Source organism: Schistocerca gregaria, chromosome 3, assembly GCF_023897955.1.
Source record: "Schistocerca gregaria isolate iqSchGreg1 chromosome 3, iqSchGreg1.2, whole genome shotgun sequence".
NCBI classification, from domain to species: Eukaryota; Metazoa; Arthropoda; class Insecta; order Orthoptera; family Acrididae; genus Schistocerca; species Schistocerca gregaria.
The window spans coordinates 356925162-356945802 of NC_064922.1; the positions used below are offsets into that span (position 1 = coordinate 356925162).

At 41.9% G+C, this 20641-nt stretch overlaps 1 protein-coding gene across 1 annotated transcript in view; it reads right to left on the reverse strand.

Annotated features, from left to right (window-relative positions):
* The window catches only part of LOC126354780 (sialin-like), a 118139-nt gene that overhangs the window by 56231 nt on the left and 41267 nt on the right, over positions 1 to 20641 (reverse strand). The window contains exons 3-6 of the mRNA XM_050004677.1: positions 18581 to 18814; positions 16659 to 16743; positions 13773 to 13987; positions 7803 to 7952 (exon numbers count right to left, since the gene is read on the reverse strand). Coding sequence (XP_049860634.1) covers positions 7803 to 7952; positions 13773 to 13987; positions 16659 to 16743; positions 18581 to 18814 — 684 coding nt within the window. The remainder of the gene's footprint in view (positions 1 to 7802; positions 7953 to 13772; positions 13988 to 16658; positions 16744 to 18580; positions 18815 to 20641) is intronic.

The window sequence follows — 20641 nt, forward strand, 5'->3', positions numbered from 1 at the left end:
AGGGTCTGTTACTGTGAACAGTTCAGTGATCGGGTTGGTCTAATCAGAATCGACAGCAGACCAACACCGACAACGATCGTTCAGGTATACATGCCGACGTCGCAAGCTGAAGATGAAGAGATAGAGAAAGTGTATGAGGATATTGAAAGGGTAATGGAGTATGTAAAGGGGGACGAAAATCTAATAGTCATGGGCGACTGGAATGCAGTTGTAGGGGAAGGAGTAGAAGAAAAGGTTACAGGAGAATATGTGCTTGGGACAAGGAATGAAAGAGGAGAAAGACTAATTGAGTTCTGTAACAAGTTTCAGCTAGTAATAGCGAATACCCTGTCCAAGAATCATAAGAGGAGCAGGTATACTTGGAAAAGGCCGGGAGATACGGGAAGATTTCAATTAGATTACATCATGGTCAGACAGAGATTCCGAAATCAGATACTGGATTGTAAGGCGTACCCAGGAGCAGATATAGACTCAGATCACAATACAGTAGTGATGAAGAGTAGGCTGAAGTTCAAGACATTAGTCAGGAAGAATCAATACGCTAAGAAGTGGGATACGGAAGTTCTAAGGAATGACGAGATACGTTTGAAGTTCTCTAACGCTATAGATACAGCAATAAGGAATAGCGCAGTAGGCAGCACAGTTGAAAAGGAATGAACATCTCTAAAAAGGGCCATCACAGAACTTGGGAAGGAAAACATAGGTACAAAGAAGGTAGCTGCTAAGAAACCATGGGTAACAGAAGCAATACTTCAGTTGATTGATGATAGAAGGGAGTACAAACATGTTCCGGGAAAATCAGGAATGCAGAAATACAAGTCGAATGAAATAAATAGGCAATTCAGGGAAGCTAAGACGAAATGGCTGCAGGAAAAATGTGAAGACATAGAAAAATATATGATTGTCGGAAGGACAGACTCAGCATACAGGAAAGTCAAAACAAACCTTTGGTGACATTAAAAGCAACGGTGGTAACATTAAGAGTGCAACGGGAATTCCACTGTTAAATCCAGAGGAGAGAGCAGATAGGTGGAAAGAATACATTGAAAGCCTCTATGAAGGTGAAGATTTGTCTGATGTGATAGAAGAATAACAGCAGTCAATTTAGAAGAGATAGGGGATCCAGTATTAGAATCGGAATTTAAAAGAGCTTTGGAGGACTTACGGTCAAATAAGGTAGAAGGGATAGATAACATTCCATCAGAATTTCTAAAATCATTAGGGGAAGTGGCAACAAAACGACCATTCACGTTGGTGTGTAGAATATATGAGTCTGGCGACATACCATCTGACTTTCGAAAAAGCATCATCCACACAATTCCGAAGACGGCAAGAGCTGACAAGTGCGAGAATTATCGCACAATCAGCTTAACAGCTCATGCATCGAAGCTGCTTACAAGAATAATAAACAGAAAAATGGAAAAGAAAATTGAGAATGCGCTAGGTGACGATCAGTTTGGCTTTAGGAAAAGTAAAGGCACGAGAGAGGCAATTATGACGTTACGGCTAATAATGGAAGCAAGGCTAAAGAAAAACCAAGACACGTTCATAGGATTTGTCGACCTGGGAAAAGCGTTCGACAATATAAAATGGTGCAAACTGTTCGAGATACTGAAAAAAGTATGGGTAAGCTATAGGGAGAGACGGGTCATATACAATATGTACAACAACCAAGAGGGAATAATAAGAGTGGACGATCAAGAACGAAGTGCTCGTATTAAGAAGGGAGTAAGACAAGGCTGTAGCCTTTCGCCCCTGCTCTTCAATCTGTACATCGAAGAAGCAATGATGGAAATAAAAGAAAGGTTCAGGAGTGGAATTAAAATACAACGTGAAAGGATATCAATGATACGATTCGCTGATGACATTGCTATCCTGAGTGAAAGTGAAGAAGAATTAAATGATCTGCTGAACGGAATGAACAGTCTAATGAGTACACAGTATGGTTTGAGAGTAAATCGGAGAAAGACGAAGGTAATGAGAAGTAGTAGAAATGAGAACAGCGAGAAACTTAACATCAGGATTGATGGTCACGAAGTCAATGAAGTTAAGGAAGTCTGCTACCTGGGCAGTAAAATAACCAATGACGGACGGAGCAAGGAGGACATCAAAAGCAGACTCGCTATTGCAAAAAAGGCATTTCTGGCCAAGGAAAATTTACTAATATCAAATACCGGCCTTAATTTGAGGAAGAAATTTCTAAGGATGTACGTCTGGAGTACAGCATTGTATGGTAGTGAAACATGGACTGTGGGAAAACCGGAACAGAAGAGAATCGAATCATTTGAGATGTGGTGCTATAGACGAATGTTGAAAATTAGGTGGACTGATAAGGTAAGGAATAAGGAAGTTCTACGCAGAATAGGAGAGGAAAGGAATATGTGGGAAACACTGATAAGGAGAAGGGACAGGATGATAGGACATCTACTAAGACATGAGGGAATGACTTCCATGGTACTAGAGGGAGCTGTAGAGGGCAAAACCTGTAGAGGAAGACAGAGATTGGAATACGTCAAGCAAATAATTGAGGACGTAGGTTGCAAGTGCTACTCTGAGATGAAGAGGTTAGCGCAGGAAAGTAATTCGTGGCGGGCCGCATCAAACCAGTCAGTAGACTGATGAAAAAAAAAAAGAAAAAAAAATCCTTTTACGATCACAGATTTTCGAGACCTTCCTGTACACCACACTATCGTCAGCAAACACACGTTTATTATCACTCACACTGGTTGTGACACAGAACCCGGTGGGAAAAAAGAGGTGGTCGATGACGATGGGGTTTACGAAGTGAACAGTTGGGCAGAGGCAAAGTCCAGAGCATAGTTAAAGTCATCATGTCCATACGAAGAACTATTCAGGGAGCGATCCAAATCTAAAAGTTTAAACACAGGCAAGATCAATCACTCTACTGTCAATGGCGCACATTAAGGGACTCAGATAATAAAGAAGAATTAACGGAAAGGTGTGGGTTCACGGTACTTACTAGTACTAGATGTAGACGTACATGTACTCTCGCGACCATGGACTGGCCCACATGACGCGCGAGAGAGGCAGCGCATGTCCCTGCACATGTGCTCTGAAGCTTACGTCTGAGTTTTCCTCTAAGTCGATACTCAGGCTGGGCGGGGAATCACCATCCGACGCTGATGCCATCATGTCATCCAACATGGCATTTACCAAATGCCGTGGGCAATATAACAATGTATCACTAAAGTTAAGAATCATGCATCCCCACTCTGGGCTTTTGCTATTACAGATGCACCTGCACTCTCGGATATATCCTGTTGTAGATGCGTTCCATACTCTAGAGCACATGAATTAGTGCGTATTTGTTCTTACGACTCTCGCCATACATGTGACAGGGGGTTGGTCTGGAGAAAAAATTGTCCCCTCTGGGAACCAATCAACCCTTCTACACACACCCTCCCGGAAATCCCCCCCTCTTCCCCCCCCCCACCCCGCTAGGAATAAAACCACCCCCAGACGTACTACAATCCCAGAAAACCATTTTTAGGTATTACATGTGTGCGGTTCAGCCAAATGATCAAATGATGATATATATTGTTTCCCATGAATTTTGGCCACATGGATTATAAGATGCGAGTGTGCAACACCTTGCACCTACGAGAGTTCACTGCGCTGGAGAAGTGAGGTTAACTAGTAAAAGGATGTTTTGATTTAAATGTAAATGATGTTTTGATTTAACCGTCGCCAGATCAGTCGAAAAACCAGTTTCCTTCTTTTAGATCTCTATCTATGTCCAGGACATATTAGTCTTTTTTGGGCAATGACAGGATCCTGCTTCCCAAGTTTTACTCTACCATAATTTTGACATTAGAGCGCCATAGGATGGAAACCGATGCAGATTTTTGCTGACTCGGACGGCGGCTGATCTCGTATAGGTTTTTTAATTGTCTTTCGAATCATGTTGCCTACATCGTGGCAAAGGAGGAAGCTGTCATAAAACAACCAAACGACCATTAATTACATGTATTTGTCTGCATTCTTATAATACACTCCTGGAAGTGGAAAAAAGAACACATTGACACCGCTGTGTCAGACCCACCACACTTGCTCCGGACACTGCGAGCGGGCTGTACAAACAATGATCACACACACGGCACAGCGGACACACCAGGAACCGCGGTGTTGGCCGTCGAATGGCGCTAACTGCGCAGCATTTGTGCACCGCCGCCGTCAGTGTCAGCCAGTTTGCCGTGGCATACGGAGCTCCATCGCAGTCTTTAACACTGGTAGCATGCCTCGACAGCGTGGACGTGAACCGTATGTGCAGTTGACGGACTTGGAGCGAGGGCGTATAGTGGGCATGCGGGAGGCCGGGTGGACGTACCGCCGAATTGCTCAACACGTGGGGCGTGAGGTCTCCGCAGTACATCGATGTTGTCGCCAGTGGTCGGCGGAAGGTGCACGTGCCCGTCGACCTGGGACCGGACCTCAGCGACGCACGGATGCACGCCAAGACCGTAGGATCCTACGCAGTGCCGTAGGGGACCGCACCGCCACTTCCCAGCAAATTAGGGACACTGTTGCTCCTGGGGTATCGGCGAGGACCATTCGCAAGCGTCTCCATGAAGCTGGGCTACGGTCGCGCACACCGTTAGGCCGTCTTCCGCTCACGCCCCAACATCGTGCAGCCCGCCTCCAGTGGTGTCGCGACAGGCGTGAATGGAGGGACGAATGGAGACGTGTCGTCTTCAGAGATGAGAGTCGCTTCTGCCTTGGTGCCAATGATGGTCGTATGCGTGTTTGGCGCCGTGCAGGTGAGCGCCACAATCAGGACTGCATACGACCGAGGCACACAGGGCTAACACCCGGCATCATGGTGTGGGGAGCGATCTCCTACACTGGCCGTACACCTCTGGTGATCGTCGAGGGGACACTGAATAGTGCACGGTACATCCAAACCGTCATCGAACCCATCGTTCTACCATTCTTAGACCGGCAAGGGAACTTGCTGTTCCAACAGGACAATGCACGTCCGCATGTATCCCGTGCCACCCAACGTGCTCTAGAAGGTGTAAGTCAACTACCATGGCCAGCAAGATCTCCGGATCTGTCCCCCATTGAGCATTTTTGGGACTGGATGAAGCGTCGTCTCACGCGGTCTGCACGTCCAGCACGAACGCTGGTCCAACTGAGGCGCCAGGTGGAAATGGCATGGCAAGCCGTTCCACAGGACTACATCCAGCATCTCTACGATCGTCTCCATGGGAGAATAGCAGCCTGCATTGCTGCGAAAGGTGGATATACACTGTACTAGTGCCGACATTGTGCATGATCTGTTGCCTGTGTCTATGTGCCTGTGGTTCTGTCAGTGTGATCATGTGACGTATCTGACCCCAAGAATGTGTCAATAAAGTTTCCCCTTCCTGGGACAATGAATTCACGGTGTTCTTATTTCAATTTCCAGGAGTGTATTTGAACCGATACGCATCAGTTTGAAACATAAAGGTGCCGTGTGTAATAAAAAATAACCTCGCAAAATATGTGTTTTTGCGTGTAAAATTCAAATGAATCTAGTGGTTAGTGTTACTGGTGGTTAGTGTTACTGACGCTCGATCGCGGAACACCTAGTTCGATTCCCGGCCGGGTCGGGATTTCCTCCGCTCACCATCATTTCATCATCATCAGCGAACTGACGTCATTTACAAAGAGTTGGAAGAAGTGCCATATGCGCATTTAATTTAATTTTGAAAGCTATTTTTCAGTTTTACTGTAATTATGCATTATTTGTTTATTTGATTCACGTTAAGCCATAACCACGTGTTCTATTCAATTTTACGTGCTACATGTAGCTCTGCTTTCTACCATATCTCTACAACGGGTAAATATTACTGGATAAAAATGTTCGTTAGAAGTATAGACATGGTGCGCTTCAAAAACCTCCAAGAAGAATTTGGTTTTTTGCATGTTTTTGCTGGTTCAATCCGAAAGGTGCATATACAAAAGGTGCCATTAGCCGAACGTTAGTTTCAGCATAATTAATATCTTTTGCAAAAGGAATTAATCGATTTACACAGTTTGCCTCGGCCAGGTACGATTCGTCGTTCAAACCTTCCTTAACATACTGCAGCACAGTTACGGAAGACTGAACTTCGAATGGCTACGTAAATGGGCCCTGGTCAGGGCATAAATAAAATTTTTTTTACCATATGTTCCTAGCTAAAATAGGAATCGACTACCAAGTCATCGCCCTCCTCCCTTCCCACTACCCCTCAAAGCGTGATTCTGAGCGCGGGCTCTCCATATTTCTTAAAGAGCTTCCGCGCTGTCACGAATAGTCTTTTGTAAATGGCCTGCATGTAGCCTTTTATTGATATACACTAATGAACCAAAACATTATGACAACTTCGTACTGCGAGACTGAAAGTGGCAGGATTTGAAGGCACGTGACGCGGTGAGGAATATATCTAAGCGGGGCGAGACGAATGGTGAATCGTTCTAGCGACGTTGCACGACGAATTTGTGGAAATCCACTGACTTAAGGAAGTTTGACAAAGGGGAGGTTACATTGTCGGTGCCTGGGAAGTTGCATCTCGGTGAAACTGGGCGGCTGCTTGCATGCTGCTGTTGTGAGTATCTATGAGAGTGATTGAAGAACGGTGAGACCACAAGTAGGCAACAATGTGCTGGACGTCCATTCCAGGTCGCGGAGGCCGGAGGCTTGCCTCTTCTCTGAAGCAGGACGGGGGGCAATCTGTGGCAGATATCACGACAAAAAACGATGATGGTGCAAGCACACATCGCAAGTTACTGAGCATGCGGTCCGCAGCAGGTAGCCCCTACAAGTTCCCATGTTGACTCAACGACGTCATCAGTTACAACTGAACTTGGCATAGTGTCATCGAGGCAGTGGAGACAGTGAAACTAAGGAAACTTGTCGACTGGTCAGATGGATCAGGTTTCTTTTTACACCAGGTCGATGGTCGTTTACGAATACACCATCATCCAGGTGGACAGCGTCTGGAAAAATTCGCCGCTCCACCTGTGCGGACAGCCCTGTGCTATAGGGAACGTTGTTCAGCTGGGCTTAGATGGGGCACCGCGACAGCCGAGGACTATGTGAATACTAGTGCGGATCACTTTTATCATTTCATGCTTAATGTCTTCCCCGACGATGACGACGTCTTCGAGCGGGATAAGTTTTCGTGTCACAGGGCTCGTGATGCAGTGGTTTGAGGAGCATGACTGAATTCATGTTAACGTCTTTACCATTGAACTCGCGTGATCTAATCCGATGGAACGCAGCTTGGAAGTGTCAGGCATCATCCCTGCTTCCACAAATCATCGGCCTGTAATTTACAGAAATTTCTGATCTTTACACAGACATCCGTTCCATATACCTCCTAGAGATCTGTCAATGTGCAAAACGTGTCATTTATTTCCAGTGCACCTAGTACTCGTATGAAATGTTAGATTCTGTAAAAATATAAGAGCTGCTGTAAGATAGGTTCGTTAGGCAAAATATAACGTAAGTATCAAACTGACGATAATAAAGGCTATAAATAACAATAAATATTTTATAATCTACGTTGAGTTACGAAGCTATTATCTGTCTTCATTTCCTATGCTCTTCTTCACTTCACCACGTTTTATGTCATTCAGATTTGAACTGATCATTTAATTCACACTTCCGGCATTCCATGCTCGGGTTCTGTGATCGTTACGTGTGTTCAAAAAACTTGCAGTAAATTCCTTTTGAGGAGATGAAACAATGCAGCACTGAATCTGTATTACTAAAGGATACTTTTAGAGTTTTGGAAAATCTACTGGTAGACACTCACGCTTCGGATATCATAATGCAAGACTTGGCCGAGGTACAGTGGCAGCGTGACCAGCAAATAGAAGCTCCAGTCGAAGGTGATCATAATAGCTACGAGAGCCCAAATAGCTGGCGTTTTTATAATGCTCTTCCACGGCACGGGAAGATTCTTCTGTAACATCAAAGAAGAAAAGTATTTGAGTCAATGTAAACAATGACTTTTTCTATGTAAGTTCAACAAAATACGCAAATAGATGTTTAGTTTATTAATACAATTACGCAGACTATCTTAGCTGCGACATCCACGTGATGGTTGGAAAGACGACATCACAATTACAGATAGTCTGCGTAAAACAGTTACGTTGGCCACTGATGCCTCGCATATTTGGATCGTGATAACCCCTTCAGCATCACCCTGTAGATAGCGCACTGAAGCGCCGAAACTAGTAGCTACACAATAAGTAAGATCTTGAGGACGGCTGCAGGCGTTTCATTTTGTTACAGTACTTACTGTTAAGATTCAACAATGTTCAAAAGATTTCTAATTGCGATAAGAAGTTTAATGAGATTGTTCAACAGATATAATTTCAGAGTCAGCGTCTTGTATCTTATACATTTACTTTATGAGCCCACGCGAATAGTAAACGGTCGTTAAACACACTTAACTTCTTAGCAACAAATAATCCTGAACTATTAATAAGTCCATGTTTACTGTTTTTCTTTTCTTGTTTTAGGCCACACTACCACCTCCGAAAGCTGTTGGTGGAGTTCTGGATGACCACGTTTCTCGTATGTTACATGAAGTTTGGATCAGCTAGCACATATGTTTATACAAAGAACATGCGAGGCAATACTGCTCCTACGTCTGATCTTAGATGAAAGTCAAACTTTTGTAGATTTTGAAAAAAGCTTTTGATGATATTGACTGGACTACATTCTTTGAAATTTTAAACGTCACCGAAAGGTTATTTACGACTTGTACACAGTCCACACTGCAGTTATAAGATTCGTAGGTCAGTGATCGTGAACGGTGTGAAGTTCAGGGGAGAAAGCCTATATCCCACACTACTCAATATGTACATTGAACAGGCTATAAAGGAAACCAAAGGGAAATTTACAGGTCAGGGTGAAAAAAAACTTTTGAGGTCAGCCATTGACATTGTAATTCTTTCATAGGGGCAAGGGACTTGGAAGAGCATTTCATTGGAGTAAGCAATGTCTAGACAACAAAGGTAAAACACAAGTAATGGAAGGTAATAGAATTAAATCGGGCGATCCTGTGGGAGTTAGATTGCATTGTATGTATGTTGAACAATGGACAGGAATGGGGGAAAGAAATACAGTAGAAGAAGAATGGGTAGCTTTGAGAGATGAAGTAGTGAAGGCAGCAGAGGATCAAGTAGGTAAAAAGACGAGGGCTAGTAGAAATCCTTGGGTTACAGAAGAAATATTGAATTTAATTGATGAAAGGAGAAAATATAAAAACGCAGTAAATGAAGCAGGCAAAAGGGAATACAAACGTCTCAAAAATGAGATGGACAGGAAGTGCAAAATGGCTAAGCAGGGATGGCTAGAGGACAAATGTAAGGATGCAGAGGCTTATCTCACTAGGGGTAATATAGATACAGTCTACAGGAAAATTAAAGAGACCTTTGGAGAAAAGAGAGGCACTTGTATGAGTGTCAAGAGCTCAGATGGAAACCCAGTTCTAAGCAAAGAGCGGAAAGCAGAAAGGTGGAAGGGGTATATAGAGGGTCTATACAAAGGCGATGTACTTGAGGACAATATTATGGAAATGGAAGAGGATGTATATGAAGATGAAATGGGAGATACGATGATGCGTGAAGAGTTTGACAGAGCACTGAAAGACCTGAGTCGAAACAAGGCCCCCGTAGAAATGTTGGAACACGTGAGGCAATACTGACCCTACAACTTATTTTAGAAAATAGATTAAGGAAAGGCAAACCTACATTTCTAGCATTTGGGGACTTAGAGAAAGCTTTTGATAATGTTGACTGGAACACTCTCTTTCAAATTCTAAAGGTGTCAGGGGTAAAATACAGGGAGCGAAAGCCTATTTAGAATTTGTACAGAAACCAGATGTCAGATATAAGAGTCGAGGGGCATGAAAGGGAAGCAGCGGTTGGGAGAAGAGTGAGACAGGGTTGTAGCCTGTCCCCGATGTTATTCAATCTGTATATTGAGCAAGCACTAAAGGAAACAAAAGAAAAATTCGGAGTAGGTATTAAAATCCATGGAGAAGAAATAAAAACGTTGAGGTTCGCCGATGACATTGTAATTCTGTGAGAGACAGCAAAGAACTTGGAAGAGCAGTTGAACGGAATGGACAGTGTCTTGAACGGAGGATAAAAGATGAACATCAACAAAAGCAAAACAAGGGTAATGGAAGTCGAATTAAATCGGGTGATGCTGAGTGAATTAGAATAGGAAATGAGACACTTAAAGTAGTAAAGGAGTTTTGCTATTTGGGGAGCAAAATAACTGATGATGGTCAAAGTAGAGAGGATATAAAATATAGACTGTCAATGGCAAGGAAAGCGTTTCTGAAGAAGAGGAATTTGTAAACATCGAGTATAGATATCAGTGTCAGGAAGTCGTTTCTGAAAGTATTTGTATGGAGTGTAGCCATGTATGGAAGTGAAAAATGAACGATAAATAGTTTGGACAAGAAGAGAATAGAAGCTTTCAAAATGTGGTGCTACAGAAGAATGCTGAAGATTAGATGGGTAGATCACATAACTAATGAGGAGGTATTGAATAGAATTAGGGAGAAGAGGAGCTTGTGGCACAACTTGAGAAGAAGAAGGGACCGGTTGATTGGACATGTTCTGAGGCATCAAGGGATCACAAATTTAGCATTGGAGGGCAGCGTGGTGGATAAAAATCGTAGAGGGAGACCAAGAGATGAATACACTAAGCAGATTCAGGAGGATGTAGGTTGCAGTAAAAACTGGGAGATGAAGAAGCTTGCACAGGATAGAGTAGCATGGAGAGCTGCATCAAACCAGTCTCAGGACTGAAGACAACAACAACAACAAGAACAACAACAACATGTATCTTGACCAGGGGCCTAGAAACGAAAGAGAGGATGCGTCCCCAGCCCCACGACGACTACCGCAGTCCACTTTATCCCTACGCCACCCCACACGGAACCACTCTTTCAGTTTTGGAAGTTACATTAGGTAATTAGACACTAAAAGTAGTAGGTACGCTTTGGTATTTTGAGAGCAAAACTGATGACATCCGAAGTAAAGAGGATATAAAATAGATTCACAATAGCAAGAAAAGTACTTATGACCAAGGGAAATTTGTTAACATCAAATACAAATTTTAATGACTGGAAGTCTGATGTCTTGCGAATCATTTACTTATTCAGTAGTCAGGAAGGAGATGTAACACCTCACCAAAATTTACAGCGAGTGAATAGCTACAATCAAGATGTACGGCGACGTCGCCAGTGGATAATTAGCAAGTTAATACTTGCTGTTGGAAGCTGTCCAACTTGGGTGCTATGAGGCCTCAGTATCACTGCGCCAGGGGTGCTGCAGACTCATCACGAAGACAAAGTAATAATATTCAAGCACATTACAATAATCTTCACTTAATCCACAGCCACATCATGCAGTAACCTTTTTAATAGACTCTGAGATGGAAGTATGGACAAACACCTCGCTTCGCTATGAACTTCATATTCTTTTATTGCGTCCATGCAATAAATATGGGAATGCACTTCTTAATTATACGGTGTCACTTTATATTTCCAATTCGTGTAGGAAGTTGTTGTTGTTGTGGGCATCAGTCCAGAGACTGGTTTGATGCAGCTCTCCATGCTACTCTATCCTGTGGAAGTTTCTTCATCTCCTAGTACCTACTGCTACTTACATCCTTCTGAATCTGCTGAGTGTATTCGTCTCTTTGTCTCACTATACGATTTTTACCCTCCACGCTGCCCTCCAATACTAAATTGGTGATCACTTAATGCCTCAAAACATGTGCTAACAAGCGATGCCTTCTTCTAGTCAAGTTGTGCCACAAATTTTTCTTCTCCCCAATTCTGTTCAATACCTCCTCATCAGTTATGTGATCTACCCATCTAATCTTCAGCATTCTTCTGTAGCACCACATTTCGAAAGCTTCTATTCTCTTCTTGTCTAAACTATTTATCGTCAACGTTTCCCTTCCATACATGGCTACACTCCATACAAATACTTTCAGAAACGAGTTCTTGACACTTAAATCTATACTCGATGTTAACAAATTTTTCTTCTTCAGAAACGCTTTCCTTGCCATTGCCAGTCTACATTTTTTATCCTCCCTACTTCGACCATCATCAGTTAGTTTGCTCCCCAAATAGCAAAACTCCTTTACTACTTTAAGTGTCTTATTTCATAACGTAATACCTTCAGCATCACCCGATTTAATTCAACTACATTCCATTAACCTCGTTTTGCTTTTGTTGATGTTCATGTTATATCCTCCTTTCAAGACACTGTCCACTCTGTTCAACTGCTCTTCCAGGTCCGTTGCTGTCTCTGACAGTTACAATGTCATCGGCGAACCTCAAAGTTTTCATTTCTTCTCGGCGGATTTTAATTCCCACTCCGAACTTTTGTTTCCTTTACTGCATGTTCAATATACAGATTGAATAACATCGGGGATAGTCTACAATCCTGTCTCCCTCCCTTCTCAACCACTGCTTCTCTTTCATGCCCCTGACTCTTATAACTGCCATCTGGTTTCTGTACAAATTGTAAATAGCCTTTCGCTCTCTGTATTTTCCCCTTGCCACCTTTAGAATTTGAAAGAGAGTGTTCCAGTCAACATTCTCTAAAGCTTTCTCTAAGTCTACAAATGCTAGAAATCTATCCTTAATTTATTTTCTAAGATAAGTCGTAGGCTCATTATTGCCTCAAGTGTTCCAACATTTCTACGGAATCCAAACTGATCTTTCCCGAGGTCGGCTTCTACCAATTTTTCCATTCGTCTGTAAAGAATTCGTGTTAGTATTTTGCAGCCGTGACTTATTAAACTGATAGTTCGGTAATTTTCACATTTCTCAACATTTGCTTTCTTTGGAAGTGGAATTATTATATTGAGGGTATTTCACCTGTCTCATACATCTTGCTCACCAGATGGTAGAGTTTTGTCCAGGGCTGGCTCTCCCAAGGCTATCAGTAGTTCTAATGGAATGTTGTCTACTTCCGGGGCGGGAGTAGGAAGTTAAATACTGAAAACTGATTGTCGTATATTTTGCATAAGACACCTAGCACGAAACGTAATGAAAATCTTATCAGACATTTTAATGCATTATATGTGGTGTCCAATGCATGGCCAATATTACTACATTACATATTTCTGAAGGGTTGTATTGTCAAGCATTGTACCTTAGGCGCAGCTGAGGATCGCTAAGTCTCCTATCATGGGAGAGTTTCCTTTCATGGGAAAGCCACTTGCCGAAAATTAAAGAGTTACTTAATTCTTCGGTGGCCGAGGTTACAGTTAGGCATCTCTCCATGCATGAGATTACCGAGTGCTTATGAGTGTAGAAAATGTATACAACATCGCGTAAACATGGCACTAGAATGACGCAGACAGGTACCCTAGAAAATGAGCGTACTAAGGGTGGAAACATAATTTGCATGCTTTTCACTGCCATCGCCTTCTAGGTATGTATCTACAATGGCGGTATGTAAATAGTTTCCAAGTCAACCACAACATCTGCCAGTAAATAAGCACGCCCTATAAGAGCTGGGGAAAATAGTGCAACTAAGTTATGGCATGTGCGTGAGCCAGTTAAGTATTTTACTGCTATTCCTTTCTCACCTATCGACTTGATATTTCTCACTGCTATCAGCCATCACTGAAGAGGGCTCTCCACACCAGGTACTCAGCACGGAAGCTGCGGTGTCAGTTATAAATTCATCTATTTGAGGCAATGGAAAGCTATGGTAGGCGTGTGCGCTTATGTTACCTTGGCTGCTGATTTTATCGTAGCTTCGATGTAGCTGCGTTCGACTGGGTCGATGTACGGGTGCTGTGCCGGAGAATCTGCAGCCTGAAGGAACCAAGACACGCTCCAAAGAATCCCAACGCCTCCAAAAACATAAAAGGAAAGCGGCCAGCCAATCGCAGTCTCGCAAAGGGCTCCCGTCACCGCCATGGACACCAAGTTTCCAATAAACATTCCTGCCAGCAAAGCGAAATCTCATTAAGCCCACGGTATCATCTGTCTAACTTGTTAAAGCAAGTTCCAGTGAGAAATTAAAATAATGTAGTGAGTAAAAAAAAGCAATACATTTCCTTATAAACTAAAATTTATGCCTCGGATTATGTAACTTATATTCAAGTCGACACACTTATAATAACGATAAACCACATCTTGTATCTCCGTATGGAAGAAGAGTGGTACATGTTGGTAAACCAGTCACAAAATTGAGTGCATCATTAAACAAGTGATATCCTTCTACAAGGTCTGCTGCTAATGCAACCATGTCAGGGAAGAGATATACAGAACATAACTGACGAGAGGAGAAAATGCAACAAACGGAGAAACCAAAAGGGAATACAGACGTTACAGAAAGAAACTGAAGGAAGTGCAAAATGAAAGAGAAGGCTGCAGAAACGCGCATTACTATGGGAAACTGGATGTCGTCTAAAGTAAACGTAAAGAAACAGTTGTGAGAAAAGAGTAGCAGCTATATCAATAAAGAGTTCATATCGAAAACCAGCACAAATCAAAGAAATTGAGGTTGAAAGGTGTGAGTAATATGCAGGGGGGTCAGAAACATTTTCAAAAGCTTGTAAGGTTGTTGTAGGACAGTTTGTGCTGAGAACTAATTGTTTACAATGCTCCGTTTCCGAGTTAATTAGCATTAAAATTAGCCAATCAGGCCACTTCGCAAGAAAATTCGAGCACAATTAACGTCGGTTGTTCTCATAAGGTGGATGCTAATACAAGAGACTGCTCAGTCTTTGGCTCCTGTTCGATCTTTACTATCAACCCATGTCCAGATTCTGTATCTCTCTCTTGTTCGGTTTTAGGAAACCAAATGAGGAACACGTTTGGGGACACTGTCTCTGCGAGCTGCTTGAATCTGTGAACGCAACGGCCTAACTGGCTAACTTTAGTGTTAACTGACTCGGGAAGGGCACAGCGTGACCAGTTTTTTTCTGAACACTTACGTCTCAGCACAGCCTAACCTACAACACCCTTAAAAGCTTTTCAGACTGTGTCCGACCACCTGTATGAAGAAGAGCTGTAAAAAGCAAACTTGAAGCCATGTTATGGAAAGGGATAATGAAGTGGACTTTGATGGAAGATACGATTTTCGTATTCCGAACTATCACCTTAATAAGTCATGGTTGCAAACTACTAACGCAAATTATGTACTGAAGAATGGAGCGATTTCTAGAAGACGGCTTAGGTTAAGATCTATTTCGGTACCGGAGAAATGTTGGGACACACGAGGCAGTACTTACCCTACGACCTATCATAGGAGATAGACTGAAAAAGAAGTCACCCTACATTAATAGCAATAATAGATTTAGTTGGAGCTTTTTACGATCTTGACTCGAATGCATTAATTCCTACGATAATAAGGGTAAGATACAGGAAGTGGATGTTTACTTGTATCTACAATTTCCACAGAAACCATACTACAGTTTAAGAGTGGAAGAAATGAAACTTACGGGAAGAAAGTGAGACAGTTTTTCTGTCTATCCCCAGTGTTATTCAGCAAGCATATTAAGCAAGCAATAAAATGAATTGAGGAGAAATTTACAAAACGGATTAAAGTTGAGAGAAAAGAAACAAATAAGTTTTATCGGTGATGTCATAAATCTGTTGGTGACAGCTAATGAGTTGGCACATCTGTGGAAGTGCGTTAATGGTCTATCTAAAACAGGGTATAATATGAACGTCGACAGAAATGAAACAGTAATAATAGGGTATAGACGAACTAAAGTAGATGATACTATGGGAAATGAGACACTGAAAGTTGCAGATGAATTTCGATATTTGAGAAAAAAGAAAAGAAAGGCTGCTGAAGGCAGAAGGGAATGAACACAAAACGCAGACTGGTAATAATAATAAAAATATTTTACAATATAAATTTCAGACTTTCTGAAGTCATTTTTGAAAGTAATTGGAGTGTAGTGTTGTTAATTTGTTAATAGAGGGAAATACGTGTGTGTGTGGCGATCGGGGAAGGAAACATTGTTGGTGAAGACCAAGGATTGCCTACAACAAGCAGGTTCCAATAAATGTAGGATGCGTATGCAGTGGTAAAGTGACTTGTACCAGACAGTTTAACGATGAGAACTGCATCAAAGCAGTCTTCGCACTGAAGACCACAGCAACAAAACACGTGAACAAGTTGAATAACATCCTCTGAGTGTTGACGTTTTGTCCGGAGTTGCACTGGACGTTTTCTGAGGTACCCCTGGTTTCAACTGACGAGTTGGATGTGGGAGATCGACGAGAATACCGTGAAAAAGTGCCGAGATATAAGTTTACACGTGATCGGCAGATGTAATCCTTGTCAAAGATAAAACATAGCTATCTAACAGTTGTCTGTCAAAAATGTAACTATCTGATTCTGTAGAGCTATTGTCCATCATATATTACTAAGTTTCATGAGTCCTTCATTTCTGTGAAAATCCTTCTGAGGTTGATGAAATAGCCATTGCTGTGCGAAGTCTTCGCGAATTTCATTCTCCGTTGGATACCATGCGAGAAAAACTTGTTTCGTTAAGTATCCGACAATCCTAATGAGAGCGTACACGATAAAAGGCCCATACCTTAACATGGTCGACTATTTACTGAAAGGAAGTTAAAACAAAATTTGTTGATGCTTACCTAGGAAAATAAGGGAAAACAGGCTCCTTTCGTGGTCTGGTGCCCACGTGCAAACAGTCGTCTGAATAGCAGGTATTGTGCCACCCTTGAAATAAAAAAGACTTTCTTTATGTTTGATCCTAGAGACGGATAAAAATAAATAATTTCAGTTTCAGTTGATGAATTAAGCTGTAAGTTACGCTGGAGATTCCCAGTGGCAGATTCGGCTGCCTAATTTGAAAGTTTAATTTCTATCATGCTAAGATTGTGAGGGTTTTGTGTTGAAGTGTATCTGGCAAGTGTGGGTGAATGTAATATGTGTGTATAGTGGGGTGTCATGTTTGTCATGATAATGATAGAAGAGAGAGAGGGTGAAACCCAGTGCGGGTGATTTACTCCTGTCGAATAGCACCAAAGGGGTCATCGAGATTAACATCCCCATCCGACGCAGGAATCACTATCAACAGTGCCACACGCCCTCATTTCACGAGACGCTGTAGAAAAGTTTGGATTTTAATCTAAGACATTGAAGCATAGACAGTTGATCAAGGACTTCACGACACCATTCCTAGTCCCCTTTACCACGAGGTAAAAGGAAAGTAAGCAGCAACAGGTGTCGTACCCAGGCCGTTACTCATCCAAGTACTGACCTCGGCCGTTGCTCAACTTTGGTGATCTGAAGAGGAGTATATTGTCATCAAATTAAATATATGCCACTTTTTCTGCAATTCGGACTTTCTTTAATATTTAAAGAAAGACAAACTGAGGAGTGCACTTGCTGCAGAAAACTAGTGGTTAAGTGTATGGAGGGGAATGACAGAACGCAATAAATAGCTACAGTCGCAGCAAAAGAAAAAAGTTAAATGTGTGGGTAAGGGAACCAAGAAACAAAATCGAAGGCTATAATCTATACACCATTAACCCGTACTGCCTTGTGCGCTGCACTGGAAACAAAAACAATCGAGTATCCTTTCCCAGTTAAAAAGAAAAAGGGGGCACACACCGCAGCACAGTGCACTGGGTCAGGACAAAATTCTCTCAAAGCTTAATCATACAAGTACGACTTCTCATACTGAATAAGCTACATTCCATATTGATTCGTGTATTGTTCCATAGTCGTCTTTTACTTCAAGCTTCTATCTCTGACGATCCAGCATCTAGTGAAGCGCACTCCATAAACAATTGGAGAAATATAGTCTATATTTGTGGTGTGTATTTAACGAGGTAAGGCTGTCGAGCGGTAAAGCCAGTAAAATGAGATACAGCTTTCATTGTATGGATATCTGTTGGAGTCAAATATTTTATGCACTTATGGTAGAGAATATGAGCACATGGAAAATGTATGGTGGCCTAAAGCCATAGGTCTTTAGTATTTGTGAGATAAGTACAACGGATAATTTGAACTTGTCTTCCGGAAGGAACTTTGTGCTGCGTCAAATTTGTAAAGCAATTACAATTCTCATTATTCCTTCTGAATTGAATGCAGAATATGTATTGTAGTTTTAAATGTGATTTTGTCTGTGTCTCAACGTACTGATGATTAAAATAGCTTGGCAACTGAAAAAGTACGTGATAAGGAGTCGGCATCATGCTGTTCGTGATTGCAAATGTGTGACACGTGATATTTGGTAAATATATTGAACAGCTCTCTTACCTCTATTATTTGGTGCTTTACCTAAGAATGTTCTGTCTTGACGCTAGATTATTCTCAAAAGATGCCAGCTGTTTATTTGTATGTTCACTAACATTAGAAGATGTACATTTTAAGTTTAATTAGAAGGAAAATCTTGGTGATATTTGTCTGACGACATGTTTATGTCAGTCCAGTTATGAAATTGTGCACCAGTGCATACCAATTATTTCAATACGCTAATCAGTGACTTTATTCGTACATTAGGTATTCATCACATAATTTACTATGAAGATGGAAAAAGTAAAAGTACCTGAGCGAGTCCCTGGCAGAATCTGTTAATAAACAGCCCGTAGTAGCCAGCCCACGCAGACAGTGGCGTCAGGATCGCCAGCAGAGATGAGACAAGAACGCTGAATAGCAAGACGACCTTACCACCGAAACGGTCAGCGAGCACACCGCCTGGAATGTGACCAAGCGTGTATCCGTAGTAGAAGCCGGCCAGGATCTCTCCTTGCATCTGCGTGTCCCAGATGAATTCCCCATCCTGCAATTAGGATACGAGATTTGACATGTTTATTTAGTACCAGAAATGAGAACGCTACTATCGGAAAACATCATCTGCACAATTCCCAAAATTGCAAGAGGCCACAAATGCAAGAAGTGCAGCACAATCAGCTTAACAGTTCAATCTTGAAGACAAGAATAATGCACAGAAGACTGTAAAGGGAAGTTGATAACGTGTTAGGTGACGATCAGTTCGGCGTTAGCAAAGGGCACCATTGCGGTTGCTAATGCAAGCAAGATTATAGGATTTCTCGATATGGAAAAAGCGCTCGACAATATCAAATGATGCTAGATGTTCGAAATTTTCAGGAAAACTGGGATAAGATACAGGGAGAGGCGGGTAATCTACAACATGGACAAGAGCCAAGAGCGAATAATAAGAGAGGAAGATCAAGAACTAAGTGCTCAGATTAAAAAGGGTATAAGATAGGGATGTATTCTTTCGCCCCTACTATCCAATCTATACATCGAAGAAGTAATGGAGGAAATAGAAAAAAAGGTTCAAGAGAGGAATTAAAATTCAAGGTGAAAGTATATAGTGATAAGATTCTCAGTGAAACTGAAGAAGAATTACAAGATCTGCAGTATGGAATAAGCAGTCTACTGAGTACAGAATATGGATTGAGAGTAAATACGAAAGCAATGAAAAGTGGCAGAAATGAAAACGGCGAGGAACTTAACATTAGGATTGATGGTAGCGAAGTAGATGAAGTTAAGTCATTCTACTAGCTAGGTAGTGAAATAGCCCATGACGGACGGAGCAAGGAGGACATCGAAAGTAGACTAGTGCTAGCAAAAAGGACAATCCTGGCCAACATATGACTTAATTTGAGGAAGAAATTTCCGCGAATGCACGTTTGGAACGCAGCATTGTATGGTAGTGAAATGTGGGGAAACCGGAACAGAAGATAATCGAAGCATTTGTGACATGGTGCTGCAGACGAACGTTTAAAATTAGGTGGAGTGATGTGGTAAGGAATGAGGAAGTTCTGTACAGAATTTGAGAGGAAAAGAACATACGGGAAGCACTGACAAGAAAAAGAGACAAAATGGTAGAACATCGGTTAAAAAGTCAGGGAATAACTTCCATGGTACTAGAGGGAGCTGTGGGTGCTGAAAACTGTAGAGGAAGACAAAGACTGGAATTCATCGAGCAGATAATTGAGGACGTAGGTCGCAAATGCTACTCTGAGCTGTAGATGTTCACACAGGAGAGGAATTCGTAGCGGGACGCATCAAATCAGATATAAAAGACTCAAAAAAAGTTTAATACACATCTAACCGACGTTATGTACTAATTTGCAAGACCGTAGCCGCTGTGAGTTGTTTAAGAGTGTAACTTGTGTAAATAACGCGCTGTAGTTTTGTTAACCATTTAAAGTTGCATATTTATGATCTCGAAAAGTGTGCATTTATTGGAAAATTGTAAAAAAACTGTAATTAGTGATTGAAGAAGACTGCTACACGACGGGGCGTTTGTAGAAATATCACTGGTCACAATACTCTGCTGTAAATTGCAAAAACGAAATTTCCCGAAAGGCTGAGGCATATATCAGATTACGTGCTGATTTTCTCACAACTACATACAGAACACTAACGACTAGTCAGTCTGAGTTGGACTGGTGGGGGGAAAATCATGGTTTCTGGCTAATAAATCATTATAATTGATATTAAATGATAACGAAACAGTGATAGGTAATTAATAACGGTAACCACGGTGATATGTCTTTAATAATGGTGATGATAGTGATATGTCATTAATTACACTATCTGGGCAACATATTACGACAGATCATTAAGAAAAGTG